The sequence below is a fragment of the Apteryx mantelli genome, chromosome 2, assembly GCF_036417845.1.
Source record: "Apteryx mantelli isolate bAptMan1 chromosome 2, bAptMan1.hap1, whole genome shotgun sequence".
Taxonomy (NCBI): domain Eukaryota; kingdom Metazoa; phylum Chordata; class Aves; order Apterygiformes; family Apterygidae; genus Apteryx; species Apteryx mantelli.
Genome location: NC_089979.1, coordinates 131,520,466 through 131,538,503, shown reverse-complemented (window position 1 = coordinate 131,538,503; position 18,038 = coordinate 131,520,466). Strand labels below are relative to the sequence as shown.

General features: G+C 35.6%; 2 protein-coding genes across 5 annotated transcripts in view; one reads left to right on the top strand and one right to left on the bottom strand.

Annotated features, from left to right (window-relative positions):
• Positions 1–13,392, top strand: part of TAX1BP1 (Tax1 binding protein 1) — a 68,741-nt gene extending 55,349 nt beyond the window's left edge. For all 4 annotated transcript variants that reach the window (XM_067291568.1, XM_067291569.1, XM_067291567.1 and 1 more), the window contains 4 exons: positions 1,519–1,693; positions 1,989–2,137; positions 11,649–11,734; positions 12,276–13,392. In XM_067291568.1, the coding sequence (XP_067147669.1) occupies positions 1,519–1,693; positions 1,989–2,137; positions 11,649–11,734; positions 12,276–12,477 (612 nt within the window). In that variant the 3' untranslated portion in view covers positions 12,478–13,392. The remainder of the gene's footprint in view (positions 1–1,518; positions 1,694–1,988; positions 2,138–11,648; positions 11,735–12,275) is intronic.
• An 840-nt stretch (positions 13,393–14,232) lies between these two features.
• Positions 14,233–18,038, bottom strand: part of JAZF1 (JAZF zinc finger 1) — a 216,561-nt gene continuing 212,755 nt past the window's right edge. Inside the window, exon 5 of the mRNA XM_013941395.2 lies at positions 14,233–16,578. Within this exon, the coding sequence (XP_013796849.1) occupies positions 16,402–16,578 (177 nt within the window). The 3' untranslated portion in view covers positions 14,233–16,401. The remainder of the gene's footprint in view (positions 16,579–18,038) is intronic.

Here is an 18,038-nt window from a genome sequence, read left to right as displayed (position 1 = left end):
TTCAGATGTGCATATTTGTGTATTTTCCATGCTGTTTGTTATACTTTGAAGAGAGATTCTGTAAATACCTACTGAGTAACAATATTCTGTTCAGAGTTGTCCTGTAAACTAGCCTTTTCTTCACTCTCATTTAGAAGTTGACAACTTCATGTTATTGATGTAGACTACTGCTTCACATGTTGACCTGTCTCATTATTTTATTGTTACAGTCTGTCCACTTTTTTTTTGAATGTAAGAAAAAGAAGGTTCCAACTTCTTTAGTTCTAGTTCTTGGAGTTCTGAAATGTTCTTGTGTCTTCAGTCATTACACGCTACAAACTGCTACTTGAAGTGAAAAAACAAACACTGCCTTTTCTTCCTCTTCACAAAAAGGAAAAATATATCCAGTAACTGCAGTGGTGTTAGCAGCAACTAGGACAACGAAGTCTTTGGCTGAGGGTAGTTTTGATACTGTGATAATATAATCCCTAATAATTATAAGTGAAACATCATCACTAGTCAGCTAGCAGAATAATAACTGAGAACAAAGTTGTTCTAACCAGATTAACATATTTAAAAAGCAAATAGATTTTTAAAGGAACTAAGAATAAGGAAAAGCAATGAATCTTTGTAGATATAGTTTTAGGTGAACGTGTCTGATAGGTCTCTGCATTTGAAATAAGTAATTATCTTCCACTTTTAAACACAGCTTGATCTAACACATCTGCAAACAATGTTGTGCAAAGCTCAGTGTGCATAGATGATTGAGCATGCAAGCAAGGTTAGCTCTACGGAAGTTCTGTTGTAGTAAGGATGGGAGACTGCTTTCAACTTCTCTGTGCTGTTTTCTTTCCCTTTCTGTATGTGTGTTTGAAGAACATCAAGTAAAAGTGGTGTAATATTCTACCATTTCCTGCTGAAAGTGACAACCTTGAGCTCAACTTAGCTAATGTTAAGTTACCCTTCATGCAAGTCAACATTCTGTTGATAGATATCAGAAAGGATCCTGTGCAGTGCACTTAATAGCTCTTAAAATACCTGTCTTTCATGTACATGCTTGACGTAATTCCGTATGAATCTACGAATTCTTCATTTACTAAAATGGTGCATTGTTAAAGAGTATGATGCTTAAAAAGACAACTTTAATTGCACATTTATTTTTAATCATTCTCATGCATGTCATCTTAGTTGTTATTACTTTCACCCATTCTTTACCTATTTCAGTGAATTTTCATTTTTAAAAGGGTGTAGAGACTTCTTGAACAATGTGGTTTTGTTTATGTAATTTGAATTAATTGATGACAGAACATCAGATCCAGTTTTCTTATAAATATTTTCTTTGTATTTTTCTTTTCATTGTAATTTCATTTTTGGTATGTATGGTAAAACTGGCACAAGATCAAGATGAAAAGAGAATCTGAAGATTAGCAGATGTATTTTTTTAAAAAAATGAAACAATTAAATCCTTATTAAATAAAAATTTAAACCTTTTGCTAGGACTCCATGGATTAACTACATTTTAAACTTTGTGTTATTTAGGAACTTGGCAGGGCACCAGGAAATCAAAATGGAAGGATGATGGAAAGACACATTTCACAACAGACATTACTTTTTCGCAACCCGTATTCAGAGGAAAGTGGACCAATTCCTGCAGTGCCAAGTAGACTACCAGTATTGCAATATGGAAACCCTTACGCAATTCAGGAAAGAAGAGGTCAGTAAAAATTTTTTTCTATGATATAGTTTGTATCACACTATTTCAAAAGAAATGGTTAAGTACCAACAATCTATATACTAGTGTACAGTGCCTTTATGAGAAATGGTGAGAATTGCAAAGGTGAACCAAGTTTTAGAGAGATGACTTGAAAAAGGTCTTTTCTGTTGGTTTATCTTGGCTAAACTGGAAATGTGAGAAGCCCTTGTTTTTTAAGTTAGTGCACCTGTAATCTCAAAATACCAGCTCTGCTGAAAAAAAGCTGCTCTCACTTATTTTACTTATTTTTCTTCAGATGGAGCGGATGGTGCTTTTAATCCTGATGAGATCCAAAGACCACCTATTAGGACTTCCTTTTGGGAGCTAGAAGATGATGTAGTCTGTAGTCAGCCTTCACGCAATCTTAGCCGGCCTGATGGTTTAGAAGATCCTGAGGACAGCAATGTAAGTTATAGTGTTTTGTTTGTGGTGGTATATTTTTTTTCTACTATGTTTACCAAATAATCAAGAGCTGACATAGGTTTTTGGTTTCTAATACTCCTGTTTTAATTAAATGTGGAATTCATCATTGTCTTCCCTAAAAAATATTTTAAATGAATTTCCTTATTGTGAAGGAGAAAAATCTGTACAACAATTGATAATAATATATTTGCTCCCCTGGTCTCTTGAGTTACTGCCGGTTCTTCTTGCTATTGGACCATAGCTTCTTAATTTTTTTAAAATACTAACATAGAAAAGTCCAAATAATCTCAACTAATTTTGGTATTTCACTCCTGTGTGTTATAGAGTGAAGGCTCAAAATGTAAGCTGCATCTTACTATTTTTCTAATTTGTTTATAGGAACTGAATTGTAATGGAACAAATAAAAATTTGATGGATTCTGATACCAGTGTTTTCAGTTAAATGCTGAATGAAAATTTCTGTAGTATTAAATATTTCATTCTGACATATTAATCTTTTGCCTTGTCTTTTACAAATCTGCGTTTATTAATTTTCATTTTGACTTTTTTTTTTTCTTTACTGTTAGATGTGTCTTTGGAAGAGCTAATTGACTTATTTAAAGTTGGTTAAACTGAAAGTGACAGATTTTCACTAATTTCATTTTTAGGGCTTCATACGTTTTAAGTGGGAACTGGTTAGCTTTTTAATAAATACAGCTAACTTGCATATTCTGGTATAAAAAGAAAAATGGTATTAGTAATTTTGCTTCTGTATTAAACTGTACCATGTGTCTTCATTTGAACAGGAACAGACTTATTGTTGTTTCTTATTCTAAGTACTCTTGCTTCTTTAAAAATATTAAACGAGAAATACTTTTCTGCAAAGTATTGTGCTCTTTGCAAATACAGTGGTATCATGACCTGTTTCTCATTTAGTCTAGTTTGCCACATTTAATTGCTATTAACCTTTGCAGAAACTGATCAGTGTTCAGACAGGCATGATTTTAGCCCTGGTGCTCAGCATCTATAATGGAGAAAAATGTATTTCTCCCTCCTACCTTTTGCCCCCAGTGTCCATTACTGAGAATAATTAGAGAAACTGTCAGAACTTTTGCAGCCTATTTAAGATCTAGAATATAAGCTTAATGCTGTTGCCCACCTTTACTTCACATTTTGCATATTTAATCTGATCATTCTTGACGTAGATATTATATATGACAAGCTCTTCTCTTCTTTAGTCATCGGCTTCAGTTTAATTAGCAGGGTGTTCTTTCTGATCTATGTGCTTTGCCCTCTTGCAAACCCAAGAAAAACGGTGCTAGAGTCTTGTGCTCATTTGCTGACACAGCTTAGATTTTTTGTAATGATATAGGAAGAATATAACAGGCTCAAAGTCCAACTTCAGAAAAGGTGCCTTTAAATCAAGTAATCTATATCTTTATTTTTTGACTTTCAAATGAGAATCAATTGCCTCTTCTTCCCAGAAGTAGGCTGTATGTGTAGAGTGTACAAATATTACACGTTACTGAGTAGTTGCAATAATCTTTCTAGAGTGACTTAATAGTGTACTAAAGAGATACATATTTTAATGCAATATTCAAAGAAATAAATAACTGAGGAAAATTTCCATTTAGATATGTAGTTATAATGAAGGAGAACCTATCATTTCCACAAAAGAAACAGCAAATATAGAATGATAAATATGAAGAATTGCCATTTGTTGTTTTTAAAATGAATTGTATAAAATGTAGTTGTACACATTTTTAAACCAGTAAGGTATAGACCCTTTTGTCGTCCCCCCCCAAGGAGGAAAACAGTCTTGCTGCTTTGTTTGAAAGATTACCATTGTACGGACTTCTGTCATCTTCCACTTTACACTCCAATTACTACACCGTATATTAAGTTAAGAACCTAAGGGAATTGTAGTAATTTTCACCATTAGATGGTGAAAGTGCTTATTTTGGCAGTGTTTCAGATATGATGATGAACTTGTCTACATTATTTATCTAAGATGACAGATATTTAGGATCCAGGGCCAATATTACAGTGCATATAAGAATTAAATAGAGGTTGTATACACACAAAGGTAAGTGGACTTTCCAAACATGATTAAAACAGGCTTTTCAGTCTGTAGGACAAGAGGAGGTAAATGAGACGTGCGTGCATGTGCAAGAGAAGCTTTGCCACTTGCTTCTGCAGCACGAAGGACAGAAATGGGACTCCTTTCTTTTAGATATCCTTACAGCCTAAGGAATAGTTCAGCAAACTGGGAGAGGTCTAGCAAGTCGAACTTCTGCCTTCTGTAGTTGCTGTTTACATTCCCGTGCAATTGAGTAACTTTGTAAACGTCAGTCTAGAAGATGGAGGAGAAATTCTGAATGCTTCTTCCAGCAGTGCTTTCTGACAAGGGATTAGGTAGAATCACTTCAAACCTATAAACCATATCTCTGCCATTGTATTATCTTGAGCTTCTTCCATTGTAAAGGTTACGTTATTCTATTTCCAACTATGATGCATCTTCCTCAAAGTTAGGGAAAGAATCTCGAATTTGCCTTTGAGCATTTGTCCATGTGCACATTTCTACTGTACATGCTGGTGGTCCTTGAGTTTTAAAGCCTTTGCCTTCACTGAACCATTCCAGAACTTGAACAATTTATACAGCTTTACTTATGCTGTGAGTTGATAATGTCATCTGCACTCTAGTGTTTGTTCAGAATGGAGTTCTTTTCCACTTTATTGAGATTGAATTTTGCCTTCTTGCCATCATTTTTATTTCTTTCTGGATACTGCTTTTGCTTTCTTCTGGCAATTTCGGCCATATCTGACATGTTATGGAGGTCTTAAAGATACTAACTTCCTATAGGTTTTTGAGAATTGCTTGGGATAAGAGAGAGACCTAAATAAATTCTTGTGGTAAGGAAAAAGCTGTTGTAATTTTTCCTTATCTGCTCTAGCAGGGAGAAAACAGCTGGCCAGTCAGCCTGAATATAGCTGCAAACTGGCCATTAATTCAGCTACACAGGAAGAGAACATGAGATGATGTGGGGGTAGAAGTGTTAGGGAATGCCAGACACAAATTGGAGGAAGTCAGGACTCTAGTCACCTGCTCCTCCCCCCCATGGAACAACTTGGTTCTTTTACTTGAGCCTTAATTGTCTTCTTTTGTATAACATCTTGGACCTTTCTGAATTAGTTCAATCCTTCAGTCCAGTAACGAACTTTCTACTTTTGAAAAGTCTTCGTAAGTTTGTTTTTTTTCCTACAAACTTGTTCTGTGTCTGTGCAGTTTAATCCATACCAGTGTTGTAACAGATTTAAGATGCCAAATTTCTTTTTACCTAGAGGAATTTTGTATTCCTGGGTAATGATCCATTTATGTGTTTTTATCTCATGTAATGGAAAAGATCTACCTATGGTATCTCATCTCCAGTATATGAAAAAGATTTTTTTTTTTAATATCTTTTGTTGTTAGCATTAGAAATTCCTTACTAAGATGGTTAAAATCAGTTTTCTTCATCAACGGAAGAGTTCTTCTCTTAGTTTCCCTTCCCAGTGAAGACAGACTGTCAGCCTGTTGAGCTAATGTTACTGCTATCATGTACTTTAGCAATACATCTCTTAAAATGTGAGTGTGACAGCCTTGGTTGATAGAATATCTTCCTGTCACAAGGAGGAATTCTAACCAAGTCTTTAAAATTATGTTAATAGATAAGAGATAACCCAAGATAATAACTATCCTTTTGGCTGGGGAGGGGGAAGAATTGGGTGCTAGTTCAGTTTCTGCTCACTTGCTGCTGCTTTCTCATTTCATGAAGAAATATCAGTTTTGTATGAGTAAGAGCTCTAAGCCTTTCCAAAACTCTTCATAGCTTTGGCTCAGGCCATTTGAACAGTGATTTCTGAGAGGGATAAGCTGCTCTGTCATAATCATGCCATAAGAGCACATACACCAGGGTGATTTCATGTAGAGTAGTGGACTTGCTACAAGGTCCTGCCCTTGTTTACTTAGCACTAGCTTTCTGTTTGCTCATGCTCCTGTAATTGACCAAAATGTAATAGTTCAGAACAAATAATTTCTAGAAGCAGGTACGTAAAGGAGAGCTCCAGAAACAAACAAACAAAAAACCCCCCCAAACCCTTATTTTTAATAATAAAGTGTGAGTTTAAGAAATGTAGAATTGATTATGGTTGGTAGTAAGCCCCGAATAACTATCCCAAGACTCTTAAAAGACTATTGTTAGCCACAGGCAATGTGGGGAGAAAAAGGAACTTTTGGCCACTGAGAACCAGGTCAGGATATTTTTGAGATGGATCCAAAATGGCCTTTCTCTTAGCCAAAAAAACCCACTACGCTTTATCAGCCTGATTTTATTTTTGCTGCCAATTACCATCTTTTCTAATAGGATAGACGTAAAAGGAGAAAGTGGTATCCAGGTATCCCCCCTGGAGGCCAGTCTGCTTGCAGGGAGATATAGACACCTGAAAGAGTTTAATTTCACTCACACAGCAGAGCTGACTCACTGAAAGAAAATGTATGTACTTTCCTTTCCAGTTCATCTGCACTATACATTGGCGGTGTGGCTGTTCATTGATTATTCTAAACTTAGGATGGAGTATTGCTTCACTAATTGTTGCATGCTTGATGATCTGTACTTCTGATTTCTTTTTGGAAATCTTGGAACTGATTACATGAGCTTTTAATTATAATAATTAAAGCACTACTTATTCTTTGATTCAAAATTGGTTAGTTTTGGTAAAACTAGGTGAGTTATGCTTGTTTATGACCATTAATGTCTTGTTTTCCCTTGATCCTCTTTTAGTGGCAAACAAACTCCTTTTTAACATGCTTTGTTGTATGTGGTATTTTAAAAAGACAAATCATTTGTTTGAAATAACTATTTTTTTGGTTCATATAACCTGTGGAACTCATTGTGAGAGTTTTAGAGTTAAAATTACAGTCCAGTGATAATAGCTAAGTTGCGAAGTTTTGGGTAGAGAGGTTAATGTATGACACTCCTTACAATTCATTACCCTGGGTATACATATCTGTGAATCAGAAGGCCTGGTGTCTGGCAAGCTACGTGAACACAGTACCAGCCTGTCTGTAAATGATACCAGACTCTTTAGGTAAGGACCTAAGGCCCTGTATTTCACTGTGTTACACCACTGCAAGACATTGTGGTGGTCTTGGGCTAAATCTGTGCAACCATGCACATAATCCTGGTTGTCTGTCTGGACTGCAAGAAGGTTGTCTGTGGGCCTACACAAAGGGCAGACTAAACCATCTCTTTCTCCAAATCTATAGTATGGGCTTTTGTCCAAGTATCTTAGACGAATTGACCATGGGGACTTGAGAATGAGGTGACGTCCATGCATAGTTACAGCTATTGAGGCCTGACCTCCCAGTAATTACTGTCAACCTCTTTCTGTAAAATAACTTAAACCAGTCTTCTCATTTATGCTTTGAGTCTTCAGGGGGATGATGGCTTGTTTTACTGTGGGAGAGAGAACAGTCTGAAAATGTTACATATACTTTTCAACCTGATATCATTTATATGAATAACGAATGTATCTTTGGTTACACTAACTGGAAGAAACTGGGCACTAAGTGATTGTGAACCAAGATTAGCAAGAACTGTCCTTCCTTCATATAATTCCCAGTTTTATGGAGTACATTTTAGGAGTTTTCTCTGTCTGAAGTGATATGAATAGACTGCTGTCAGAGTCAAATAACACATTTTTTGTGTTTTCCAGAAGCTACAAGTTACCCCAGGAAAGAGCATGAGAATTTTCTTAGTGGTTATTGATTGTGTACAGTTCAGCATTCTCAACAGTAGGATGTGGTGGTAACTTGGAATTAGAGTAACAGTGAAATACTCTCAGACTATTAAGAAAAAGTCCTCAAGTACTGTTGTTACTGTTTGGTAGACTCTTGATCTCTCTTTGGTTCCAGTTCGTGTTATATGGCATCTAAAGTCTTTGAGAATCAAACATCTTAGAGTTCAATATTAACTTCTAGATAAGGTCTGTTTTAAACACGTGTTTGTCCAAACAGAAGACAGTTATTGAAGAGTTTTTAATGAACCATTCTTTAATTATGCAGTAATTTCTGTAGTATATACTTTGAGGTATGCTCAAATAGATTTGCTTTTTTCTTGTTAAGCATAACAAAAGGTTGAGAAGCGATTTATGTAAACTTACTTGGCCAAGCACAAACGTATACAGAAAAGACATACTTTCTGTATCTTAACAAAGTAATATCAATGCATATGTATTACATGCTGCACAAGTCAGATGCTACTATGAGGAATGTGCAGTACTTTTTTTTTTTATCATTAATTGATCAAAGTCATGAAAAGGCTACATCCTCAGGACATACCAATATTGATGTTATTCTGACATCAAAAAAGTCTTTTTAAAACTGTTAATAACTTTGTCATGCCTTTACTGAAGCTAGTTACTACAAAGCAGCACTGCAGGATAGCGTGTGTGTGTGTGTGTGTGTGTAGAGAAGCACCATACTCAATTTTTAAAATCAGTTTTTTCAAAAAGGCCTGAGGAGAAATGTTATATAGGTACATGATAGGGTATCACACTTGCTAAAAGCTGAAGGAAACCACAAGACAATGTTAACAGTTTTATCTTGGGGAGTAATTCACCACAACCTATATGGTTAAAAAATAGAACAAAAAAAAGAGTAGCAAAATTCTGAACAAATAGCTAGATTAAGAAATGCAAAAATCCCCCAAACAAAACAAAAAACTCCATTACTATGAAGTTTTATATAAGGTGAAGAGGTAGTGCTGATGTTTTAGAAGAATTTTTAAACTTGGCAAACCTTTATGTAAAATAGGTTGAAGGTTTTTTGTTCTAATTAAAATTTTCAGTTTCTCATGGATTGTGCTAGTAGAGCAGAAATATGTGTGCAGAAAACTGATTCTAAAGCCCAGTCTTTTTTTGCTGATGCAGCTAATATAAAAAGTGGGCACTGATCACTTTTACTTTAGCCGTATGTAGTATGAACATACTTCATTTGCTGCTCAGTATATTTTAATCTTTAGGAAATGTATGTGTAATGACTGACAGGTTTTCTTTTGTGATAGAGAAGCCTAATATTTCTGTGTTATGCTAGCATTTGTATTGAAAATAGATTACTTTAGTAATCAGTTCTGCATTCTGTTGTAGTCAGGCATTCAGGTTAACTGTTTCTTTCAGGTCTGTGTAAATATCCTTTCTAAAAGAAGCTTTTTTTTTTTTTTTTTTTTAAATTGTATGCAATAGTAATTTTGAGTGGGAAAAGAGACCTTTCTGTATTATGTCAGTTGCACAATTCTGGTTAATGCCCTCCTAGCAAATTAATATTTAGCACTCATAAATCCTGTCTGCTTACTCAAATAACTAAAGTTAATAACCCTTAATGTAATGAATAACCTGTGCATAGAGCACTGGGTATGCTATTCTGCCTTAAACAAAGCTTATTTAAGGAATTGGAGGCTGAAGAGCCTTTTCCCCAGAAAAATATCTTGTCCACCTTACCATTTGTAACCTAATTTTTAACCAGTAAGTGTTGGCAAAAAATGCCTTGTGTCTAAGAAGTAAGAGTGACAAATAGAAAAGGGTTATAAGAAAACCTATTCTAAGGGACTTACATTTAAGTTAGGCCTGTGTTGTAGTAGAACTATTTTTGGAAGAAAGATGTGTATTCATTTTCTCAGTTCTAGATCTGCTTACAGTCTGGTATTCCAACAAATTTGTCTGTCATGTTTTTGGTACTATATGAACTGTTACATTGTAGCACTATAGTCCTTTAAATAATTTTTCTTCTTTAGTACATACATCCTATCTCTTTCATGATGAAAGAAACAAGTAATATTTTAAAACCCATATGCCCTTTTTACTGCAGGTTTACAGCAAGCAGGTTAGACAAGAAAACATGTCTGTTGATAGCATCTGTCACAGCAAGCCCCACTAGCTGCTTAATGGAAATGTTAAATGGTTGAAACTAAACAGCTGTTGTCAGGAGAAGAAAAATATTGAGGGAATCTTCCTATTCTGTCTTATTTCCATTATCTCTTCATAAGAACAAAGTATGTTAGCCTAAAATTAAAATGTATGTGTGTGTGTGTGTGTGTATATATATATAGTCTGCATAAAACATTGTATGTATGCTGTTGCATATGGTTCCTCGCACATCCATTTTTGAAGGTCAGTTAAATCGTTCATGATTCCTGCATGCACCATCTCTTTCAAATAAGAAGGAAAATGATTTAGGAAATCTGAGTGTTTAGATTTTCAAAGGTCTTGTTGGCCCCTAGTTTTCCCCCTTTAAATGAATAGGCTTTGTGCTGCCTTATCTATTTATAGAATAGAACCAAGACACTATAAAATATAGTTCGTTACTGCATAAAGAACCAACTTAAAAACACAGTCTTTATTTTTGCTTCCCCTGTGCGGTTTGCTTCCCCTGTGCGGTTTGCTTCCATTACTGTGCTTGTTTAAATCTTAATTCATAATAGTGTCATCAGATATTTAAAAAAAAAAAAAGAAAATAGTGCTTTCATCCTTCACTTGTCACTCTCGGAATTAAAACACTGTAGGTATTCTTCATTTTTCAGCTCAGGAATTTCATATTGCAGACTCTCTCTCTCTCTCTCTCTCTCTCTCTCTCTCTCTCTCTCTCTCTCTCTCTCTCTCTCTCTCAAAAAAAAAAAAAAAAAAAAAAAAAAAAAGACATTAGGAGGAGCGTGTTCTCTAGAGGCAGACCTGCCTGGCTGAACTGATAGAAGCTCTGAGGTAAAGCTGATTGTCCACCAGCAGCGTGATCCTCATCAGCGCGTGCTGCAGCTATTTATGTGCTGTTAGTGTTCATGACGGGAGAGCACAGTTGACAGAGCTGATGGGAGGAAGCAGCCAAACAGGGCAATTTAGCTGATGTGCCTGATTGCAGTGTGAAATGTGTGACATGCTTGGCTGGTGACAGCAGCATACACCGATCACTCAAAACTGACCGTTGGGAGGCAAGCATGTGAATGTAAATCAGTGCTTTCCCCCCGCCTGCCCCCTTGCCGAAATTCAAATGGATAGATTTTAAGAATCGGCCTTGGCATGCTATTGTCTAGAATTTATTTTTGAGTTTTAGCTCTTTAAAGTGTTACTGTGGTTTGTACTGTGATGCCCTGCATTCAGTTTAACACAGGATTTTTGTTCTGCTGTAGCCCTGAGGCATTAACAGTGAGGTGACCTGCATTTCCTGAGTTATTGTAGTAGTGGAAGCATTCTAGTAGTATTGGCACAGGTTTCTGCTCTACTTACATGGTCAAAAGGCAGTCTGTTTAGCATTTCATATTCATTAATAGGTCTCACTTCTGTACATTGAAGTAAAACTTGTGCTGCAGAGGCTACAAAATGAAAAGTAGATTTCATCCATGTTTTTGCTTAGTTAGAATTTTTTTTCCAAATACTTTTTTTTTTTGTCTCTAGTCAGTATTATTTAACATGCTACTGTTTTTTATTAGGATGATGACAACACTGTACCCTCTGCTCCTGATCCTCCGAGTCTTCTTTTGCATGAACGTGGAACAGGTTTTTGCTTTGACTCCAGGTAAATGTTTATCTTTTATTGGTCTTTAATGGCACAGATAGGCTTCTGTATAGCTGGACTCCTTTACCCAAAGTCAGGGGGAAGGGTGAAGAAGAAAGCTGAAACACTGTTAAGCATTCTTAAACAGTGTTTGTTTTACAACTAATGATCAGAGAATTTGCTGTTTGACTGGGTGGACTGTTTGCACCATACCTCATTTTGACTGACTGTGGACAATATTTTTGGAAAATGAATGAAAAACTTTTGTTTTTCCTCCCTCTTTCCAATGTAATTGTGAACCTAAATTTAGAGTTTTTATAAAGTGTTATATTTGCTAAGAGCAAGCATTTATGAGTAGAGAGAGTGGTTTCCCATGAAACTACTTGGCCATTAAGACATTCAATAGATCTGTATTCAGTGGTAGCTGGAATTATGTCAAAATGATGCAACTTTTTAAATGCCAGGTTATTTTGAAATTCCTAAGTAGAACTGCTTTAAGTATATTGTTCGTTTGCAATAACACTGCTTTAATTTTTTTCTTCTTTCTCCTCTCCTCATGAAGTTTCGATGTGCACAAGAAATGCCCTCTTTGTGATGTGATGTTTCCACCTAACTATGATCAGAGCAAGTTTGAAGAACATGTTGAAAGTCACTGGAAGGTGTGCCCCATGTGCAGCGAGCAGTTTCCGCCTGACTATGATCAGCAAGGATTTGAGAGGCATGTTCAGACTCACTTTGATCAGAATGTCTTAAATTTTGATTAAACACTTGGTTTTGCAATATAGCTTAAAAAGAAACAACTTTGAGTAGTCCACCTATAGAACAAAAACAGTGCAGCCTTTCTGTAACAATGCAGATTTCTGATTAAAAGCTCATGTACTCTGATGGGCGCTGTGATGAATCTTGGCTGTAAGCTGCTAAGGGGTTGTCTTCTCTCTTTATCTAACATTATCTTAAAGAAAAGACTTGGTTGTGTATGTATATCTATTTATTCCCCTATTTAGTGAAATTTGTAAGGATATAGGAATTAACTTAGCCTCACAATGAGACCAGCTTCATGATGCTCTTTAGCTGTAAAAAAATAAAATAAAATAATAAATCCCCTATGGTTTCTCTTGACTATAACTAGGCATGATTAAAAATGTAATAAACAGATGTTTCTCACAGTAAATTTGTGTAGTTTTTCTTTGAGTAACAGTTAAATCAAATTTACATAACTATATTTTCATTTGGTAAGTTTTCTAGTACATTTCTGAAAGGTAGGTGCATGTACTGTGAGATCACATGCCTGCAACAACAGTAATGACAAATACTTCAGTTTCACATATAGGACACTTGCCTTAAGGAATAACCTTAAGTATGTTATACTTTAAGGCAGTACTTTTTGAGCTGAAAGAAACTGCTGTGCTTAGGATGCCTAGAAAATAATTGTTTAAAATCATTGCCATTATGTTGCACTTGCATTCAATAAGAAATGTGGTTATGTTTTTCACACCAGTGAATTGTGTTCCTTTTGGATTTGGGCTTTCAAAACCTGCTTTTTAACTTTACATATTTCTTTCCAGTAACAACATGTGTGTATATCTAAACATTTTATATTTACTTAATGTAGTAAGTAAATTTGCTTTCCACCTGGTGTACAATAGTATTGTTACATTAAAAGCAAAATTATTCATGGAGTCAGTGGTCTTTTCTTTCGACTGCTCATTATGAAATAAAATAAACCAGAGTGTAGGCTCGCTGTAGCTGCAGTAAATGATGCTTCAGTTTTGCATGACAAAATACTGCTGCTACATCTACTTTTATCCTTTGTTTTAGGTTCTTTGTTTTAGAAAGATACTTGGGACTTAAGGTTTTGAGTTACTTGCGTTGTCTGCAGGTCCCTTTTTTGCAAGCATATGCCATATTCTGTTCAATGCAGGATTTATTAAAAGCTGCATGACATAAATTGCAGTGTCTTGAGTTGCAGCTACTACATCAGTCCTCTGTGTTGCATTTTAATTTTAGTCTATATATCTACTGACATGAGGTTCACACTTGAAAAATCTAAGGTAATATATGGAAGTACAGTTATAGAGCAGATGATTAAAAAAAATGGTAATATGAGGATAACCTAAGTACTGATAAAGACTTCTGCAGTCTGAGAGGTTGGTGTCCCACACAGGCAGGACAACCTCAGAGTTGGAATCCAAAACTTGATTTTAATGATTTCTCCTGCTATAGTGACAGTCACTCCATTTCTGAAAAACTTTAGAAGAGAGAGGTATCTCATATCCTGCCATTAAAAGGGGGGTTCTTTAGCATGAATATGAACTTTCATCTCTCCAGGCTCAACGGTGCTGTGATGCTGGAAGGAAACATCCTGTGAAATCTGAGTTTGCTTTTGTAGTATTCTGTGTAAACTATGTAGCTATTAAATTACTTTGGATGGTTATTGAATAGAATGAGTTTGATACCAAAGTAAAATACACAGCCCAAGGACTTAACCCCTTTGGTTAGTGACAAGTAAAGAAGAGTCATTTTAGGTCAGAGGCAGTTTATTTTAAATGTGATTTGATTTACATTTATAAGCAGCTTTCTCGACAGGAATTCGTTAAGTTGCCTTCAGTTCTAAAACAAACCTCTGTCACTTTCAAACTTAAAATACTTTGTCCCCAACAAAACATATGAAAATATAATTTAAAGCACACTTTTCACAGACACAGTACAATACATTCACTATACACAGTATAACAAAATAGTCCCATCTTTACCTGTTTAATAATACTGTCACAATGAATAGGTAAATAGAAACTGAAATTTCATTTTTATAGTTGAAAGGAATTTACATGCAACAATGACACTTTACGACTGTTTAGCTGTTGAACTAACTTACCCAGCCTGTAGTTTCTTGCACTAGGAGCAGAGCCAAAATGTATTTGCTCACCAGATCTGTTGCCAAAACTGCAGAAAGTAGGAAATGGTCGCATGGGACGTTTTGCGTACCAATAACTCTCATGTCTGGATCATCCTTTAAACCCAGCTGACAGCACTGTACAGTACAACCACTGTCACCTTTTTAGGATTTGAAAAAGTAGTATTTTATTTAAACTGAGATGTTATAAACACTTTAAAAAAATTTATAAGGAGGACCCAAATATTTTAAAGGGACTTTTACTCCTCTGGAGACTAGGTAATTGTCATATTTACAAAGTTTTCCTTTAAAGCTTTAGAAAAATAAAGGGAGAGCTTATTTCTCATATACAGGAGCTTTTTTTTGCACCTGCAGTTCCTGTAACTAAGAAATGTTGATTACTGTATTTGAAATTATGAATTCCTCCCTAACCCTTACTGTAGAAGTGTTGGGGGGGAGTTGCACAATTACATAACTGGCATCTAAATTCCAAGAATAGCACTTGTGAGAGAAGAATGCTCAAGGCAGGATGGCAAGCAACAAACGTTCAGGTATGGTCCAGACACGAGCTGTTTCATGTTGGCTTTTGCTTGAAATCAGTCTCTGACCACCTGCTGCAAGAAGCACTTAATCTTCAGTAAGGCTCATATGTCATATTTCAGCAAAATTATTGTAAAGCTAAACAGACACACTTCCAAATGGAATGCAGTGACCTACATTGCGAAGCAAAAAAGGTACAAAGAAAATCTCAAAATACAATGACCATGAAGGAGAGGCATTAGAAGTTCCCTTAGCACAAATAATGGACCTCCTTAAACCATGTGTAGAATTTTTAATTTTTATTTGCAACCACAGGCACATGCTAGTACAGTAAGTTGCAAGAATTGGCAACACATAAAACATTAAATCTGTTGGCAATAGAGAACTACAAAGTGCTTTAACCCTTCATCTGAGATGAAGATAATTGTTTCTCACACACACACAAATTTGCACTTAAGTATTTCCAAGTGTCTTTCTAACAGATATTTCAGGGGTAAATATTTAGTTGGACTGGGATATTGGTCCTCAAAAGTTTGATGGGCATGAACGCAATATGACATCTTGTACAAAAAAAAAAGTAGAAATTTCTAACGCTAAAGTGATTGCTTACTAGTTCAAATGGCAAGATTTTCAGCATTTCAAGAGGGAAAAAAAAAATTTGCAAGATAATATAAAATACAGCAAGCACACCTTTTTATGTATGTTATTTAAGTATGAAAATATTTTTAGCATATTATGTTAAACATTCTTTCTTATTTATATTTCCATTACCTAAAAGACTTGCTACTCCACTGATATAACTCCATTATGTAAGGCATGTTAACTATAGTTTGACAATGGTGGTATTGTTTTGGTTTTGCACACACATTGACAGATGCATTGAAAGTCTTCATGACATTACAATCTTGAAATTAGGTCAGTGCCAAGCTCTCCTCCTCTTACTCCTATTCAACACTTCAGTACAACTAAATATGCAACACCCCCTACTTTTTTGTTTTGGAGAAAAATGTTCTGAAGAACCTATAGCTTTTTTAGCACCTTGTCTCAAAGTAATGAAAATGGGTATGATGATTACATGTGCAAATGTACAAAATCATTAACTCTACAAAGATACATCATTCCAAAATTACAGAAAATTTTAAAGCATGCATTTAATTCTTTAAAGGGTTGCTGAATGCTTCCCCTGAAAAAGGTGGCTGTTCTCAAAATCAGCAACTGCTGGTGAGGATTTCTTGGCACATTTGTGACCAGCATGTTATTGCTGCATCTTCCTGATAATCTCAGCAGACACGGGGGGGTGGAAATTGATTGTGTGGTGCCGCAGGCCCTGAGCTGTCTTGTAACTCTTTCCACAGCGACATTTGAATGGTTTGCGTACGCGGATTTGTGTTCTGTGGCCATTCTTGGCATGGTACTTTATACCGTTCACATTCTGTGAGTGAGAAAGTAAAATGTTAGTTGTCAAGTGGTCTGGTAATGCTTTGGCTTTCCGTTACAAACCCAAAACTTGATGAATATTATGGGCAAAACACTACACAATTTGTTAGGAACTGTCTCTATGCGTTAGACATTCAAGACTTAGGGGTGGGACAAGCAGGAGAATAATACCTGGAGTTCTAATGTCTCAAACTTACCTGCCTGTTAGTCCTGCTTTTCATCTCTCAGTGTACAGTACTTTTCAAAAATATCATTTAATAGGCTCAGACATGAATGTTCTTTGCTGCCTGACTTTTTTTTCATATAAAATTGAAGAATTTTTATTCAGAGGTTCATTTACAAGCAAACAAAGAATTGGCATGAATGCTCAAGTCACACTTCTTCAAAAAGCAGAAGCTCCCCCACCATGGTGTTTCTGGTCTGCTTTGTATCATTGTTTTTAGATATGTCTTTAGGCAGCAGCAAATTCTGATAGCTGACACATTGTCTCTAAAGAATTAACTGCAGGGAATGGTTAACTTAAAGAGTTATACAGGGTGCGCAGAAAAAAAAAACAGAAATAGTTTTTTAAAATAGCTATTGTTTAGCAATATTCTACAGTTAAAACTGGAGAACTCTTCTCCGCTGTAGTGTGGAGAGTAAGAGCAGAAGACAGCACGCCAAAGAACTTACAGATGTACCAGCACAGTCACAAAACAAGCAACACTTCTGCAGATAAATCAAGAACCTTGTACTAAACATAATCAAAGTCTTACCACTTGACTCCTTTTTCCACATTTTTCTGGCAAAAATAGAAGTGCTGCGGTCTACCTAGTAGGTGACATTCATTTATCTAAGATTCTTCTTAACTAGAGTGTCTTTCTCAGTATATTTTTTGCTTTTATTAAAAGAGTTTGAATTTTTGGATAAATAAGGAAAGACAAACTGTCTTTCATTAGAGCAATCCTACACTGTTAAGTGATTGACTGTCCATAAATATTTCTCTAGGAAAAAAACGAAAAAGCTGTCAAGGCATTTTGTGACAAAGGTACAGCTCTGAGACTCTACTGCATCCTCTCTGCAGCTTCTAGATACTTATCTCTTATGTTTTTAAGCTATAAAAATTAAAATTGGTTAACAGCATGGAGGAAATTAACCCACTATATTAAGTTTTCAAAATTGTCTCTTTGCTGAGCCACTGCCTATTGTTACACACAAAAAGTCTGCTCGGCTCTTTTCAAGCAGCAGGTTCAGTTTCATTCACGTGGAGTTTACGGTAACTGGAAGTCCCAGCTCTCTGAGAGCTGAGACTCAGAGCCATCAGACAAATTAGACAATGTGTTAACTAAAACAAAACCTCAGTAAAGAACACAGAGCTATAACTGCTTAAACCTCAGGAGATTCTTCATACATTATAAAGCAAACATCAGAAAAGACATGAAGTTCACACCTTTAACACCACTCTCTTGTAAACAC